General features: G+C 49.0%; 1 protein-coding gene across 1 annotated transcript in view; it reads right to left on the bottom strand.

The window, feature by feature from the left end:
* Positions 1-18,638, bottom strand: part of Xylt1 (xylosyltransferase 1) — a 285,739-nt gene that overhangs the window by 186,567 nt on the left and 80,534 nt on the right. Inside the window, exon 2 of the mRNA XM_051149273.1 lies at positions 7,414-7,452. Coding sequence (XP_051005230.1) covers positions 7,414-7,452 — 39 coding nt within the window. The remainder of the gene's footprint in view (positions 1-7,413; positions 7,453-18,638) is intronic.

The raw sequence follows: 18,638 nt of genomic DNA, 5'->3' as shown, positions 1-18,638 counted from the left end.
GTTGGAAGAGAGGAGAACAGATGGCAACTGCTTTAATCCCAGCGGTGGCAGGAAGGCTTCCAGAGACGGTTTATACAAAAGAGCCTGTGCTCTGCCCCAGAAAGGGGCACTGAGCCTAGAAACCAGGAGACCTGCTCCAGAAGCCCAAAAGCCTTGACCAAGCCCTCTCTGAACCCCAGCCAAGTAAGCAGAACTTTTATTCTGTTTTGTTTGATTTAGGTCTACTGTAGATGGAAACCCAGGGCCTTACACCTGCTAGGCAAATGTGTTGCCACTGAAACACACTCCCAACTGTAACTTTTTTAAGAAACAAAGACAAAAACCTCTGAATATTTTCTATATTAATGAGCCATAAATCTTGTAGGAAATTATCTCTCCTGCTGAGTTTTCCTCCCACAATCATAATTATCCGACAAGATGTGCCCTTTGTGTACACTGAACACATGGTTATGAGTATTGGGGGGAAGGGTTTATTGTGTTTATAGTTAAGGTCAATGCCAATGTGGCGGGGACGGATGTGCCACGGCTAACACCTGCAGGCTGGCTAACATCTCACAGTAACTGAAGTTAGTGACCTTTGAGCATAAACAATAACACCAGGGAAGCCAGCATTTGCAGGGCTGGTAGTATCTTTGTAAAATAAGCTGTTGAAAAGCAAATAAGCACACACACACACACACACACACACACACACACACACACACACACACACAGACACACAATGCTTCCTCAACCTTGACACTATTGATACTCTTGGAAGGAGGGGGGACAGTTGCAGAATGGCCAGCAGATCTCTGCTCTCTACCCACAAGATGCCAATAGCCCTCTCTGTCTTGACAACAAAAATGTCTTCAGTCATATGATAGCCAAATGTCCTCTGCTGGCCAACATCACCCTGACTGAGAACTACTGGCTTTATATACTGAAACTCAAGTTCACCCCAGCATCAGTCTGTAACCGAGCTAATGGCAGCCATGACCCAGATCCCTAGCATCAGGCCACACAGGAGCACAACATACCGAGGTCCCAAGCTCCCTCCCACTGGACCGCCCTGTGACCAGATGGCTGTGAATTTATGTCCCTTCTCTTTGCCCCTGCTCACTTATCTTCCTTCATTCTGGCTTGATAAGGTAATTCCTTATCCATCTTGACACTACGATGACACAAAGCACCGAAGGAGTTTGAAGCAGCTCACTTGGCTTAATTGATCCTAAGGAAAAGTGGCATTATTATTATAGGCACCGAGACAGAATATGCAAACGTCTCTAAATGTGATTACTGTCATCTCTTAGCAAGGTTACCTCTGGACGGTGTCAATTCCAAGCTCAAAACACACCTCCCATCGGGCGAACTTAGCCCAGTACTGAGGAGGCTGAGGCTAGAGGGTCAAGGTTTCAAAGCCAACCTGGGCTATATAATGAGACTTTGTCCTCTGTCTCTGTCAGTAAAAACCAAGACAAAACTCTCAGCTCCTAAGAGAGACTTTGCCAGTCAGGTCCCTCCTGCCCATAGGCTCCTTTAGAAGCACTAGTGGCTCATCCCACTCACTATGGCTACCGACACTAAGGGCAGGATCACATGCTTGCACACCTCTCATCTGATTCTTCCAACATGGTGCTCCAGGCAGCTGCCTTCATCCTTGCTTACTGTCACATCCTTGATGTCCCACATAAGGCCTGGCCTCCGTGTGGCCTCAGAGCCATTTATTGAATAAGCCAAGATGAATGGATTACACAGTATAATTTTAAAGCTTTCATTCCCTGGCTTTGTTTGTAATCCTCCCGGCCCTAGAAACATCTTTAAATAATGCGGCTGTCACTCCTTTCCTCCATGCCCCCACTTAGCTGATCAAAGGAGCCCAAGTACCTGGTTAGGTTTGAAAACTACTGAGCAGGCAGGGACTTCCCTGCTGTAGTCCTTGATCTCCAGGTCTTGAGAGACCGGCATGTAAATGAAGTTCTGTTCCCCTCCAAGTGAGCCAACCTCAGAGATACCCAGATTGACAGATCTCGCTTCTACAGAAGAGCTCCTTCAGGATAGCTCTCCAGGTGTCTCCGCACTTGTGCTGGAGCCAGTCACTAATCAGCAGAGGGGCTGCGGGAAGTGGGAGTCAAGGGATGGAGCTGGGGAAGCTGAGTGACAGGAGGCCATGGCAGTTGGAGTGGGCTCAGAAGTGATAGCCCGCCCCCCCCCCTCTTGAGGATCAATGAAAAAGAATCAAACAAGCATTCAGATTTATCATAACACTATTGATGTTCAGGGAGACAGTCTATTTTTGTTGTTGTTCTGAAATAAATTTTTATTGCATTATAGCCTATGATATTTACTCATAGGCCTTATAGCAGCCTATATCACAAAAAATAAAAGTGCTCTTTGAGCAAAGCTGTCCCTCTGTCTATGTATCCACCCATATAGGTAGCTATTTGTCATTATCTATCTAGGCATCTGTTTGTATCCACCTAGCTACATATCTGTCCATCATCACATCTACCTGTGTATCTAGGTACAGCTGTGGATACTAGTGCAAAACATTCCATCTGTGTATCTATTGATCTATCTATCCATCCATATCTATCCATCCAGCCATCTATCCATCCAGCCATCTATCCATCCATCCAGCCAGCCATCCATCCATCCATCCATCCAGCCAGCCATCTAGCCATCCAGCCATCTAGCCATCCAGCCATCTATCCATCCAGCCATCTATCCATCCATCCATCCATCCATCTATCCATCCAGCCATCTATCCATCCAGCCATCTATGCATATTTCTTCTGTCTACCTTTGCATCTACCATCCATCTATCTGTCTGTCTATCTATCGTCATCTGAATGAGAATGGCATCCATAGATTCATATGTTTACATACTTAGTCCCCAATAGGTGAACTGTTTGGGAAGGATTAAGAAGTTTGGTCTTGCTGGAAGAGGTGTATCACTGGGCACAGGCTTTGAGGTTTCAAAAGCCTATGCCTCTCCCAATGTGACTGCTGTTCCATGCTTGTGAATCAAGAAGTAACCTCTTGTACGCGGCTCTAGCTGTAGCCTGCCTGTCTCTTCCATGCCCTCCTCAGTGATGGTTACGAACTCACTCTGAAACACTAAGCCCCAAGTTAACTCTTTCTTCTATAAAAGTAGGTCATGACTATCTGGGGAGTTGCATTATCAAATATTATGCATATCAGAGATTCATAACAGTAGCAAAAATGTTATGAAGTAGCAACAAAATAACTCTGTGGTTGGAGGTCACCATGGAGGTCACCACACACAAGGAACTGTATTCAAGGATCACGGCATTAGAAAGGCTGAGAACCACTGTTCTATAAGTCACTTTAGTCACTGTGTCTATTCACAGCACAAAAGAGCAACTAAGGCACATCTATCTCCCTGCTGTTTATCATCTACCCCCAATATGTCTGCCTTTCATCCATCCATCTAGTCACCCATCCAGCCTCCTCTGAGTTAATCCACATAGTAGAGGTCGAGTCCTTGGACTCTATGGTACAGCAGGCAATTCCACCGGGAGCAGAAAGGGCACCGTGGGAGGAAGAGAGAGCCCAGGCAGGGCTCAGAACTCCTGTGACTGCTACTTCTGCAGGTAAGCTCTCCCAAGGTCTCCACACCTGCCCTCTTGTTCATGCCACATGGAGGGCAGCTCGGCAGAGTCCCACTGCACATCCTCTAATAGAATGAGGCTCAGCAACAAGTCACATACGGCCATGGCCTTGGACAAGTCACACACACACACACACACACACACACACACCCCAATTCATACTTTGGTTGAGTTCTAATGCTGAGTGTGTGTGTGTGTGTCTCTGTGTGTGTGTGTGTGTGTGTCTCTGTGTGTGTGTGTGTCTCTGTGTGTGTGTGTGTGTGTGTGTGTAGGCCAGAAGTCACCCTGGGAGTCTCTCACTGGCCTAGAGTTTATCAAGTACTAAATGCTGGCTGGCCAGTGAGCCCCAGGGACCCACCTGCCTCTGCCTTCCACGTTGTGAGATCTGAGAAGTACCATAACCCGCAGCTCCATTTTCTTAATGTGGGTATTGGAGCAAGCCCATTACCAGTCGACATAGCTCTCCCCACCTGCCACACTGCCTCTCTAACATGAAAAGCCTGAAGTCCTAAAGACAGCCATACCCTACAGTTACCCCACCCCAAAGACGGTGAAGCAGATACGGAGGACTGATGGACCCCACCCCCGGAGTGTGTGGTGTTGCTGCTGACAGTGTGCTTTGCACCATCACACTGAGGCTAAGGCTCCTGCACTTCACAGAAACTTAAGAGTGGGCACTTTGTCGGGGCGCTGCCCCCTCATAATATAGTGTCCAAAGCCGTGGGCACCTGCCTGCCCCTCCCATGGAGGTTCTGAGGAGCTGACTGACTGGATGAAGTCCAGAGCCAAGGACATGGAAGGTCAAGTGCAGGGGAGAAGAACTGGCTTCTGGTGCCCTGGACGTGGACTCGTGCCCACAGCTTTCCTGAGCAGAACAAGTTGTCTTCTGGGGAAGGGTTGAGCAAAGAGGGGAGAGTCAGTGTTCTACAGTCTGACCCACAACCTACCCCGGGAGTTGTCATATGACTCAGGGGTGGAAAGGGAGACAGATACTTCCCAAAGTGAAACACACAGCATCTGGGAATTCATAGACGGCTTGGGAGGGTACCCAAAGGAGTGCTTTGATTTTATTTTTGTAATTTAGAATTCACTCAATGCTATGCAAATAAGTGTATATAAATGTGTATGTTTATGCATATACATGCCTACATATCTACAGGCATATAGCTCTTCAGAGTTGTGATTTCACTAACAGAACTGATGCTACAGTGTCTTTCAACTTGGACCCCACTGGCAGCTTGGACGAGATGATTCGTTCCCACTATGGGAAATGCTGATTTCTCATGTGGAGGCTGTGGGTCAGCCTTAGTGGATAATGCTCCCTTGGTGCCATTTGCATTTCCGAGACAGGACCTGTCATTGGCCCGGAGCTTGTAGCATGCTGACTGCTTATGCCGTAACGAGCTGCGTCCCCACCACTAGGGGATTAATTGCACGAGACAACCCTAAGTGTCTTCTATAACTTCACAAACACTCTGGGCATCACAGTTACGCCCAGATTGAGAATGCCCGTAGATTTAGTTTGGTTTTTAAAGTCCAGTGGATTCACTTAAGGGAAATAAAAACAAGCGATTAAGTGACTTTGACAGGTAAAATTCGATCACAGAGACAATGGCTGAAGAGGTGTGCGAAGAATGAGAGGAAGCAGAAGACAGGACATGGACCCTTTTCCGCAGAGCTGTGCCTTCTGTCCTGTGCCCACGTCCCTGGGGCCTGCTCTTCCTTATGGAGGCTATTCTGGTGTGCCCCTAGGGACAGGAGGATAGACAAGCACAGAGAAACCCTGAGGACCCCACACACTCCCACACCCATGAAGCTTATGGGCTTAACAGCCAAGCTACCCTGAAGCTAGGTGGTTTGTGACTCTCCATGGGAGGAGTCAAGCAGAGATGCTGGTGAGCATCTCCCCCAGGGCAGGGGGAAAGCAGGAGGAGGGCAGGGGGAGGCAGGGGAGGCAGGGGGCAGGGGGAAGGTAGGGGAAGATAGGGGGAGGCAGAGGAGGCAGGGGAAGGCAGGGGGCAGGGGGAAGGTAGGGGGAGGCAGGGAGAGGGCAGGGGACAGGGGGCAAGCGGGGGGGGGTGGAGGCAGGGGGGGACAGGGGAGGCAGGGGAAGGCAGGTATTTGCCAGCATGCCACAGAAATCCCCCAAAGGGTTGTAACGCGTTCATGAAATGTTCAATATGTTTCACTGTGTCTGACACGTGGACAGTGCTCTCTCTGGGGCTCCAAAGGAGGAGCCTGTCTTCCTTTTCTCCTTGTTGTCTGATCAAACTGTGGAGCTAAGGAGGTCATCAATCTGTAGACACATCATCCTGAAAGCCAGTAGGAAAGGAGGCAGTCCCTTGGTTTAAAAGCTTATGCAGGTGCCCCATGCACCTCTTGTGTTCTGGACATCATTTCCTGTGACTCTCCCCAAGACTGTCAGGTGGCACGTTCAAGGTAGAGATTAGATGGCTCCACCAAGGCCAACTAGAAGATGCAGCACCATACATGACCTGGGTCCCAGAGGCTCTGAGGCAGGTACTCACAGAGAAGACATAAGGCCCCAGCCACATCGTCCATCTCTGGATCCATGGGTCATCTGTACCACAGAGAAACACCACTACTACCTAGATTGTTCAGAATGTTCCAGTACCCAAGCAGATAGAAAGGGCAACTTCTTGCCCTGGCAGCTGGGTTACAGTATCATTGAGGGCCCATTACAGAAAAGCTATTGCCTGCCAGTCCAAAGACTGGAGTCTACTTCTGAGCGGAACTATGCCATTGTCTGCACCCTTAGGAGTTAATTCAGATGGGGTGACTGATTAGGTGGCCAAGGGACTACCCTTCAGAAAGGCAAGTCACCTTAAGCCACACTAAAGTGACAGGAGGAATAATTAGCCTTTTAATGAGGTAATGTGCTTTTTCTTCCCTGATTTTCTACCCTTAGTGCTGTCCCTACAAGGCACCATGCAGTTCCTTTGGGTCTACCCTCCTTTCTCAGTCAGGACTCAGAACAATGTCACTTTGACACTTTCTTCTCTCCTACCTCTTTCTTTCAGATGCCAACCAGAGCCCAAGCATTCATTCTCTGGTTTAAGTTTGTTTTGTTTTGTTGGTGTTTTGGGTTTTGTTTTACCACCCTTTCTCTAAAGACCCCTCCCCACTGTGTGGCTGGCTGTTCACCATGTTGGTTGACCTTCAAGCTGCCTTAACTCAAGAGATGTTTTTTCCTTCTTTCCTTTCTCTTCTCTGTCTGCCCCCTCAGGGCACCGCCAAGCTGCACAGTGTGCCTACCTCAGGGTTTTCTTTGAAACTCTAATAAAACGTTTCCAAACTTCTATTTGACTCTATCCTTAAATTCTTTCCTTAACAAAACTAAGATTCCCCAAGAGGGACCCCCAACTTCCCTCGAGGCATGTGATGATTCTAGCAGGACTCCCAACATTTGCAGTAACATTGTGCACCCACTGCCAAGGAGCAAAGTCTGCCAAGTGCAGAGTGGTGAACAGTACCCGTCTATGAACAGGAGCTCCTTTGTCACCTCTTGGGATCACTAGGCAGGGAATTATCTTCAATGGCACGCCTGTGTGTATGTGTATGTATGCAGAATGTCACACATGTAAGTATAACCAGCCAGTGTGGTTGCACCTGTGTGTTGCACAGCACACACGCAGACGGGGCAGGAGAACATTAAGGTATGCCTGCCTGTCCCTCCTGAGTCCCGTGGAGCCCAGAGGACACACAGAGACCCCTATGGAGAACTGTCACTGGAACTTCGAGGTAAAGATAAGTGGCAAAGCTCGTGGGAGGCACTCACCTGGGTCTCTAGGGTGATCAGTGGACTCGGGTGTGGGTCCTGTGGGGAGAAAGGAGAAAACACTCTTAAGTCGTGAGATGAGGGGAGTCAACTTCCAACCTGAACGCTTTCAACCTGGTTTGATATCCCCAGTCAGAATCTTTCTTGTCCGCTCTCTGAGGATTGCAGAACTTGACCCCATCTGCCTGCCACTGAATCCCAGCAGCCCTCTCCGTGCCCAAGTGATGAAAGAAAGAGGCCCGAGATTGTCCATAAAAAAAGAGCATGCCCAGGAGGGGTGAGAGGTGGCTCAGTCAACGAAGTACTTGCTCCAAAAGCACTGGCGGGGACAGCTAGGAAGTGGGTACACACTTTTAACCTTAGATATGAGGACACAGTGACACGCAGATCCCTGGGGCTCACTGCCAGCCAGACTAACCTACTTGCTGAGCTCCAGGCCTATGACAGCGAGACGCCCTGTCTCAAAATGAAACAAAACAACCCCAAAAAAGGATGGCTCCTGAGGGATGATACCTGAGGCTCATCTCTGACATCACACACATTTGTTAAACACACGCTCATACACACACATGTGCGCGCGCATACATACACACACACACACACACACACACACACACACACACACACACACACACGGTGCCCACATGTAGAGAGAGGGTAGGAGAAGCAGCTTCCCAACACATCTCCAGTGTGTTCAGACCCCACATTGAAAAGAGACGTGGGTCTGTAACAGAATTAGACGTAAACCTATAGTTCTGGTTCATAGCAAAGTTGTGTCATTCTGTCTAGTCTTGCGAGAATGAAATAACATGAGAGCCAGAAAAGGAGAAGCCAATTCCTGCGAGAGTAGCGCATTCCAGCAGGCCAGGGAAGATCTTTTCAAGCCAGAGAAACAGCCCATTCACTCACTCTTGACAAAAGCCAATTGACTGGGGTGGGGGATGGGGGGTGGATGCTGAGTGGTGAAGTCTGAGGTCACTAAGCATAGATTCTGGGTTGGGGGAGGGACAGAGTAGAGACAGATGGAGGGGACAAGGACAAGTTGGAGGTGATGGCATTCCTTCCCCCCAGTGGCTTCTGAGAAAAACAGGAAACCCAGCACATAAAGGCTATTTCTGTCTACACTGTCTGCTCAGAACTTAACCATCATATGTGTTCATGATTCTGGGAAAAGCACCTTTAGCAGCCTCCACAGAGAATGGCCATGCTGGTGAGGCCCTGTGTAGAAATCCCGTCTGAGGCTTGGCTCTACAGAAGCAGTCCAACACAGGCTTCTAGGAAGCCATGCAAGTGAGCACCAGGCTACACTTCAAGTACTGTGAATAGAGGGAGAGTAAAGGTTTCATGCGTGCTAGACAAGCACTCCACTGGCCCCCCTCTTTGGTTTGAGGTCAGATCTCAGTAAAGTGCTTGAGCTGGTCTGCTGGAACTCACAGTATCCCAGGCCGACCCTGAACTTGTAATCCTCTGGCCTCAGTTTCCCAAATTGCTGAGCTCACAGGCCTGCACCATCAGGCCTGACTCCACTTGCTTCCTTTAAGCAATTTTTCTAATATATTATTTTATTATTTTCTGAGACAAGGTCTTTCTGTGTAGCCCGAGCTGGCCTGGTGCCTGCAGCGTATCCCAGACCAAAGGCAAACCTGTGGCCATCCTCACCATTCCACTTGCCTTGGTCCCCGCTCCGCACATCTGAGGTACGGTCTCATGTACATTTGGACCCCTGGACTTCCCCGGAAGGTGAAGAAAATTCATCTTCCTCCAATTCCAGTTTTGAGTCCAAGTCCCAGCACTCCCCTGGCCCAGCTCCAGACGTGTTGCCAAGGAGACACCTCACTCATTTCCATGCCATCTGAGCACAGATAGTCCTAGCACCCAGGAAAACACCACGGGGAGGTGACCCACATCGCAAAGCTGACCCACAAGGAACTGATGAGGAGCCTTAGCGAAACAATTCAGGCCTTCCCACTGCAGCCTCTCTTGCCACTTTCCTGGGATAGCATTCAGCTATGATCCCCAGAACTCAGTGTTTACCGGGCTACTTACGACGAGGCGCGCAGGCTCACTGTCCTACCCATCTTTACCCTGTAGCCACACACTCATCATTTGTATGACCCGTCATGTACAATGCTGGAGAGCTATGCCCAGCTCCCTGCTGAGCGGCCCCACGGGGCAGGACCCCAGCTTACTCTTCCAGAAACAGAGTCATCCTCCCCATCTGCAGCTGGCAGCAGACTGACCCTGTTTGTCCTGCATCAGCCCCTGGTCTTCACGTCACTGTCAGCCTGAGCCTGGTTAGCCTCTCTCTCTCCATAGTCATCTAGATCTGAGTCAGAACAGAAGATGTGATGGCACAGCCTCAAAATCAGCCACCTTCTCCGAAGCCAAATCCTAGCTACTGCTGCACGGGGCATTGGGAGTGTGCCCGGATTAATTAAGTCGTGCTTCATGGCTCATTTGGCTATTGTGTGGAGGTTTATGCTTCGGTGCTCAGAATCCCAAGACAGTGAAGAAAAGGGGGAGATGCCATCCTGCACCCCTAAGAACAACTTTACTGGGGAAGACCTTCCTTGGAAAGCCATAGAAAAATCTCTGCCAAGTATGTGGATGATACCAAGAGACTGGTCCCTTGACACAGCACAGCATCTATTCTTTATCTGGAGTTCCGAGATCACAGAGCCTTTCACACACAGTCAGGAGTCCAGGGTTCATTTCAAAAGCTTCTGGGAGAGGGAGCACAAAGCGTCCTTATTCAGCCTCTTAATTAACTGGCCAGGAAGAGGATGAAGCCCTCACCAGGGGCCAGGGTCACTAACACTTGGCTGTTCTCATGTCAACCACACTTCCTTCTCCTCCCTGGGTGCACACTGGAAATGCGAGACTCTCCCTAACTGGGCTCCTCTGTCCTGAGGACTCAAGGTATGACTGCCTATCTGCGAGGTCTCACTCACAGTAACAACCTCCTTAATTGGAAAGGCTAACGAAGTGGAACTGGGTCAATGATGCCGGCTGCATAATCCATCGTGTCTGTCTAAATTGGGACTCTTACGTTTACAGTAGAGTAAATTCCTGTCTGTCAGAGAGAAGGCTTCAGGAGACCAAAGGGGAATTCACAACGTGCTCACCCGCTCCAGTGGAGTGCTTCTGGAATTGTAATGAGGACGCCAGGACCACAGAACCTCCTATGCTGAGGAAAGCACTCAGGACGGATGCCTACTGCAATGACCAGTTGGAGGACTGAAGAGACACTTTAAAGCCTCCTACAGCCACACTCTCCAGTCATGGGACTGTGAGGTCCACTGCAGCATGCTTCTCTGCCTCCTCAGCACGATCTTGGTCATTTCACTCGATCTCCTGGGAGCTCATCAGAACAAGACATGCACAGAAGACATGCTTGGACACGACCTTCTGTGGCTTTTACCTCTCAAAAAGAATATGACTCAGGTGGCCCCCTGGTGCAAGAAGAGGAGCACCATGTGGGGGAGACCTGGAACCATCCTGCAGCTCAGACTAAGCTCAACCTAGGCCAACTGATCCCCAACCAACAGAGAGCACAGAGAAAAGGGCGTGTCTGTTATTTTCATGCACCGACTTTGGGATGAATGTTACACAACATCTCTGCGGTCCTAACTAACTGATACACTTTCTAAACGCTGACCTTGAGGTAACTAAAATGCTTTGTTATAAATCCCAACAACCTTGGAACTCACTTTTCATAAGTATAGAACTGCGTTCAAAGGAGAAACACTGGCATACCGACCTATAATGAGCAGCTATCGTTTGTTAAGGGTGAGGTCCTCTGCTAGCTGCACCACGGCACGAAGCAAGATACACTTGGCCATGAGGATCCTTCAGGGATTCTGAGTTCACCTTCTGAATCTCACAGGATGCTCCGGAAGGAATCACTAGAGGCCAATAAAACACTAAAGGAGATGACCACCTCTTTTCCAGGAGCTACGAGGCTTCTGTTCCTCTGGTTTAATCAACTTTATTACTTAATCAAGGATTAGAACAGCTAAGCCCCACAGTGTGAGCAATCCCTGTTCAAAATGCCTGGGATCAGAAGTGATGCTGGAATTTTGGGCACCTGCAGTTGATTTGTGAACTGACCTGATGTTCTTCCCCCCCCCCCCGATTTTGAAGCACTGTTGGTTTGGGGAGCAGGAAATGCTCACCATCAATGGCATATTTGGTGAAACCTTTCCACAAGCTCTGGGATTGCCTCCTATGCATCCATCATTAAATTTGCCCCTGTTACAACCCTCAGAGGGTAGAGCCAGAGAAGCTAGTGGCCAGAGAGAGAGCTAGAATAACCTGCCTAAGGTCACACAGAGGCTTCTGGGCTACAGATGCCCATCTCTCTTATAGCAACTCCTAGAGAATACAAGCTGACTTGCAAAAAAACAACTTGTACTTTGGCTCATGTCTATCAGAAACATACAGCAATAAGCCGTACAGCATCAACAAACACTAACACACTAACACACACACACACACACACACACACACACACACACACCTATCGTTTGTAAGGGTGATAGTTTTTCCTCCCTTTGGTTTTTCAAGACAAGGTTTCTCTGTGTAGCCTTGGCTGTCCTAGACTCACTTTGTAGAGCAGGCTGGCCTTAAACTCACAGCAATCTGTCTGTCTCTGCCTCCCGAGTGTTAGGATTTAAGGTGTGCGCTACCACGCCTGGCTACATTTAGCTGTTTTAAAGTTGTAGACACCGTTGAAAGAAATGAACAGATGCCATGACAGAAAATGAAGTTGGGTTTCTGCCACATAGCAAACCTGAGGAGTTAGCCAGATCAGCTGACACATGCTTAGTGAGTTTGATGCCAGCAGTTTGCACTGTGCCTGCCGGTCACCACAAGGAAACCACCAGTGAGTCAGAGAGACTCTGTGTGTGCTTGTCTCCGGGCTAACAGTTCAATCAGAGGAGAGCCAGATTACTGTCTTAGAGAAACGAAAGTCATCCGCCTGTCGTAAGTCTTGTTCATAAGACCAAGAAGCTGGACTTAAATACTGTCCAGTCCATGGAGACCAAAGACCAGATTCTAACAAGCAATTGAGCTTCAGGAGAGAAAGCAGGGAGGAGGAAGGTGTGCCTTTGAACCCCAGGCATGCCCCAGGCCCTTCTGGGGTTTTGGGTTTGCTCTAAGGACATCACAGGCAGTTTGTTATTGGATGTTAGGCAATGGCTTGGGGTGGAGGTGACAATGACTCAAGCCTTCCACACAAGACCTATGAAGTCAATGGCCCTTACAGTACAGCCTGTGTCTTATTCCCATGAGATGTGTCTGAAGACTCGCTTGGCTCTCTCTGTCTCCCTCTCTCTCCCTCTGTCTCTGTCTCTCTATGTCTGTCTGTCTGTTTGTCTGTCTCTCTCTCTCTCTCTCTCTCACACACACACACACACACACACACACACACACACACACACACACACTGTGAGCCCTATGATAGTGGCTAGAACTGAAAACACTTCTACCACACAGGCGCGCTCTAACTGGGGCCATAGCTCAGCTGGCACAGTGCCTACCATCCTGCACCAAGCCCTGGCTTTCATTAACAGCATCCCATAACATAAGCAAGAAGTTACATGCCTGCAACCCCAGCACCTGGGAGTTTGTTCGAGGTCATCCTGAGATACATCGTAAGCTCAGGACCAGCCTGGGCTACATAGGGCCCTGTCTCAAAAAGAAAACAATGTACCTTTAACTTAGTTATCCAGCGCCAGGCTCCCGTGCAGATCCCAGAGCTCTTCATGGGATCACAGATAGGGGAGCACTAGAAGCCTAACACCCCAAAACCCCCGAGAGATGCAGGCTTGCCAGAGACCACCAGGGGGAAGCTGAGTGTGGAGACCAAGCCCTCTGCATCACTCTTCTCATTGCTATGCCCAACAGAAGCAATAGAAAGAGGATGATTTACCATGGTCCACATTGGTTTGTGAGACTACAGGTAAGGCAAGGTGGACTCACGGCAGTGGGGACATACCGGTGTCACCCCCAGCACCTTGGACCAGAAGGTACATTTTGCCCAGAAAGTGGGGTAAGAAATAAGCCTCAAGCCCCTGCTCCTAGAAATCTACTTATTTCAGCTAGGCTCTGTCTCCAAAAGTTTCTTCAACCCCACAAAACAGCACCACCAGCAGGAGATCAAATATCCAGTCTCCAACACAGGAGACCATGGTAGGATATTTCACTTTCAAGTCGAAACGCCTTCAAAGGCTCCTTTTAGTTCTATGAACACAAGTCAGACCCTGACACAGGTAAAGAGTGCTCAGGGGAAGAGAGAGCATAGAGGCCAGCTTCTGAGTTCAAATCATGATTAGTTGCTGTGCCCATGTTTGCTTGAGTCACCATAGCAACACAGAGAGTGAGTGGTCACTATGGACAACAGATATTCATTTTCTCACTGTTCTGGAGCCTGAAGCCCTAGGTCAAGAAGCTACAGGTTTGCTTTGAAGGTTTCTCCGTTGCCTTACAGAGGCTTCTTTTTACTAACCCCTCGCACAGACTTTGTTCTAATGCTTCCCTGGTGTCTCTGCAACCAAACCTCTGTTTCACGCAGTGACACCTCATCAAACACCATCAAACTAACCATGAGGCATCAGTTAATCTCTTAAAGAGACAAAACAAAACAAGCTTCATTGGTTACTTGTGAATTTCACATCACGGACCCAATCTCACTGATCTTCCCCTCCCGTCCTAGTTATCCTCCAACCTTGCAACCCAGCCCACAACAGAGAGAGAAAAAACATCTCATTGTGGGTCTGTAGTGTGTCACGGCTTGTCTACACTTCTTTGCTTGCTAATGTTTGTTGCAACGAGTCTCTGGTCTGGTACAAGGCCACGGGCTTCTGGTACTCTGTCAACACTGCAACCTCACCAGGACTCTTTGGGGCTGTCCTGTTGTTGTCCTATGTCTCGTTGTCCTATGTCATGAGGATCCTGTAGCTTTGGGTCTGTACGTTCGGCCCTGTCCCTCACTCCAGAAGTTCATGGATGGGCTAGATGTTGGGGTGAATCAATTCGTAGCCCTGGGATCTTTTTTTTAAAGATCCTACCTCTAAGTCAGTACCATCTGGAAGTTCTGAGGATCAGAGCCTCCATGAGGAACACAGAATGGACTCTATTCAACCTACACCAAACAGCAGATGGCAACTTCAGGCAAACCCCTCAGAGCTGAAGAGACTGGCTTCCCCGCAGTCATGGCGAATATGGGACATATGATGACAATCATAATAAAGAGTCCAGCTTACCAGGCCGAAACATGGAGTGACCAGGGCTGACCTACAAAGGCAGTGTCCTAATCTTGGGGAGTAGGAAACAGCTGACATCATCAGTCTTCCAGAGCATTCCATTCAAACGGGTATTTAAAATATAAGCATGCCTTTAATCCCAGCATTCACTTGGATCTCTGTGAGTTTAATGCCAGCTTGGCATATATAGAGAGTTCTAGGCTAGCCAAGGCTACCCAGTGAGATCCTGTCTGAAAAATAAAATTGCTTATTTGTGGGTCAAATCACCTTCCTTTTGTGTGGTTAGGGTTTTAGTTAGTTTTTGTGTTTTGTTTTGTTTTGTTTCTTTGTTTTGTTTTGTGCTGGCTAATGAACATTTAGATATATCCCTGGACACACAACTCTAATATCCCATAATTCCTCTGAAATGCAAGTTGCTATGGACACTGACTGACGACTCCATGTCATCAAAGACCACATAAAAGTCACCAAGTCATTTCAAATGCTCTCTGTTCCAAACAAACGCACAAGTGGTTGCCCTGCCTGGGGATGCATCCCGCTCTCCTGTCACAGACACTCATGGCGGGGGTAGGGGCGGGGTAATTTGTTTATAAACACTGATCAGAAGCACCAGAGCCAAAACCAGAGAACTACTTTCTCTGATGCCAGGACCTGGGTCCATTAACTTCTGTTTCCCAAGGGAGAAACGCACTTAGCCGGGCAGTGTTCTAGGCAAGTGTTCAAAGAACTTACATTCTTATTGGATGCCCTCGGGCCATTCTCACCTACAGGGATTCTGTGGGCCTCTGCCTGGTATCACAGAGATGAAAGAGGATGAAGTGACAAGAGGCAGAACCTGCAGCTTGCATCCTCATTCAGCTGGCCTCTGAGTGCCCTTTGCACATGTGACCCCTAATTCTTCTGATGCTGGTGGTGCCCTGTACTGAGGAATCTTCTTCCTGCTTATTTATTCCTACTTTGAAGGATAAGGTGTCTCTCCTGCCCCATGGAAACTGTCCATGGCTGTCTGTCGCTGTGTTCTTTTCAGTATTTCTTCCCTAGGGACATGTGGTTTCGTCTCACCTCTTTCCCAAGCCTTGGACACAGCAATTAGTGCCCCATGATGGAGGCTTGTCTCCATGGGATTTGCGTGGTGACTTCTTTCACATGTAGGTGGCCCCTGCCATAAAGGCAGGCAAGCCACGTGCCTGGAAAGTGGCACTGTGAGATAAGGAAGGCATGTAGGGCCCACAGAACTCTCCTCGTCACCTCAGTGAAGGGCACTCTGCTCTGCTTTGAATGCAGGCCAGAATCCCACAGAGGACACTGGCTGCAAAGGGATGCTCACACTAAAAAAAGGGGACAGAGAGATCCCATCGAGAAGGAAGGGGTCACGGCAATGCTTTCCTCTGACGCACCCAGGCTCTCGCCACAGGGCGCAGTTGTCATCCTCTTGTTTGTTCCAAATTTTAAAAAATGTAAAGCTCCAAATATATATATATATACACACACGCACATATATATCCTTCTTCTTCAATGTTCTTTCCATCTATTTTACAGCAAGTCCCTCCAAATGACAATACAGTGTACACCAAGTCCCCTCAATGACAATACAATGCGACACTCAAGTCCGTGGTGGAGCTGGGGGTTCATTACCCACAGCCTTGGAAAATATGTGAGTGGATGGCCCCAAGGGAACTCAGTTAGCGACATCATGCTGCCTCCACTGCTCAGTGTGGAGACTCTGGAAGACGAAGGGTTAACGGAACTCTGCCACCATGTGTGAGTTTTTGTAGTTTGTTCCTGAGAGGGCCTATTATGCAGTGAGAGGTGAGAGATGACATGGTCCTGGGCATGGCTGCCAGTGGAGTGTTTGCAGTCTGAGTATATGAGGAACTAAGCATGGGTCCCCATGCAAAAGCCCGAAGCAGCACATGGGCTTGTGATCCCAGCTCTGGAGATGCTGAGGCAGGAGGATTCCAGAGTCTAACCGAATCCATGATGTCTAGACAAACAATCTTGTCTTGGAACAAAGTGCGTGCTGGACAAAGGTAAGGGTGTCCAGCACTCACTTAAAAGCCAGGTGTGTCGGTGCACACCTGTAACCCTGGCACCAGGGACAGGGAGTAAGGACAGGTGGCACTCAGGGGCTGGCCTGGCAGCCAGTCTAGTCAGTGAGGTTCAGTGAGAGACTCTGCTCCAAAAACCTAAGATGGGGAAACTAGGGAGAAAGACACCTTCTGGCAACCTCCAGCCTGGACTCAGGCCTCCATGAGCAAATGCTCCCACAGATACATGCACACACACTCAGAGGACAATAAATAAGGTCTTGTGTCTGGCAGCTGATGACAGCAATCAGAACACTAGGGGTCATTCGGCTCCTCCTGAATGTAAGGCGTTTTGCTAAGTGGGTAACTGAAATTTTATGTGTAAGAGGCCCATTTAACAGATGGTGAAACTGGTGTTTGGAGGAGTAACTCGCCTAGCATGGATCATTAGTAGGTATCTTTTATGGTTTGGCTCTGGAGTGATTCTCCAAAAGGCTCATCTAGTGAAGGGCTGGCCAGCCAGTGCAGCCTATAAACCATGAGCTCCAGGTACCAGAGAGATGCCTCTGTCCCCAAACACAAGGTGAGGGGTCCCTACGGTGCAGCCCCCGCGGTCTACCTACAGCTTCCACGTGCACGTTCACTCATGTGACACTGCATGCACACAGGCAAACACACACCTGCACAGCACACTCAACAACAAGAATAATGAGGCCAGGAGCAACAACTGTCTCTCATCCCTGCTGTGAAGGTTGACTGGGATGGTGTCCCCAGAGTGGAAAAGTCACATTGACAGTCTTCCTCCGGGGACAATAACTGTCACTCTACAGTGTTCTTAATTGTACATTGAGAGTCACTTTAGTCCACAAAGAGCCCTACTGCATGGGCCAGAAATGCAGGCCACGCCTCCAGCTCAGCTCAGTCATCACCATTTCACAGTGTTTCAATGACACTACGGTGTGCTCTGTAGCTTTAGAACTGGTGGATGAGGGCTTTGTACCACAGGTAAGCCGTATAGATTTGAGGCCCAGGTCTGAGGTTAAGAAAAAAGAAAAGTTACAGAGGCAGTTGTATAACCCTGTCCCTCTGTGATACCTATAAGTGTGTGTGTGTGTGTGTGTGTGTGTGTACACAATATGGCCTTTGAGATAGGGTTTCATGAAGCCCAGGCTGGCCCCAAACTTGTTATGTAGCCTGCTTTCTGGTGAGTCACGTGAAATCCAGGAGAGAAGGGCATTTCCTAAGGGCTACTTCCAGTCTGAGTCAAAAATCAGTATGATTGGGAATGTAGCCAGTGGTAGGTCACTTGCCTGGCATGTGATCCCTGGGTTTGGTCTCCAACACAGCCAAAACCTCAGTCTGGAATCCAAGTTTCTAGACATTACTGAGTCCCAGATTCATCCCGTTTTGCCAAAACAAATTTCTCGGCCTCCCCAGGCTCCCCTCCCTGCCTTTTCTGTTCTTCTATTACCAGAGCATAGTTTGTACCAAAGACACCACATGCCAGTTCTAGAAGACTGATTCAGCTGTGTGTGCTCCATGGGTGGAACGCCTCCAAGAGACCACACACAGAGATGCCAAGCCAAGTCATGGCGGGGGGGGGGGGGGGCCGGGGGCGGAGGACAAATCCTGGGAGCAAAGAGGAGATAGCTCTGAGCCCCAGGCTCCGGGATGGACAGAAGGCTCCTCCCTGGGCTGGGAGAGCTGCTGAAAATGCACGCACGGTTATACTGTGGGCCTGAGAAGATAGTGGTCCCTCTACATTTAGTCCACGTGGAGATCAGCACACCTCAGCAGAGGAAGGTCCAACCTGCCTTCCTGAACCCCTTGTACATCCTTAGTGACACTGATGATGATAATGATGACGCCGATGCCGATGCCGCCAATGACAATGGCTATTTTGTTTTTCGGTGCTGATGGTATATATAAT

This window comes from Acomys russatus, chromosome 7, assembly GCF_903995435.1.
Source record: "Acomys russatus chromosome 7, mAcoRus1.1, whole genome shotgun sequence".
NCBI classification, from domain to species: Eukaryota; Metazoa; Chordata; class Mammalia; order Rodentia; family Muridae; genus Acomys; species Acomys russatus.
The sequence above is the reverse complement of the archived record's forward strand: the minus strand, read 5'-3'. Positions and strand labels throughout refer to the sequence as shown.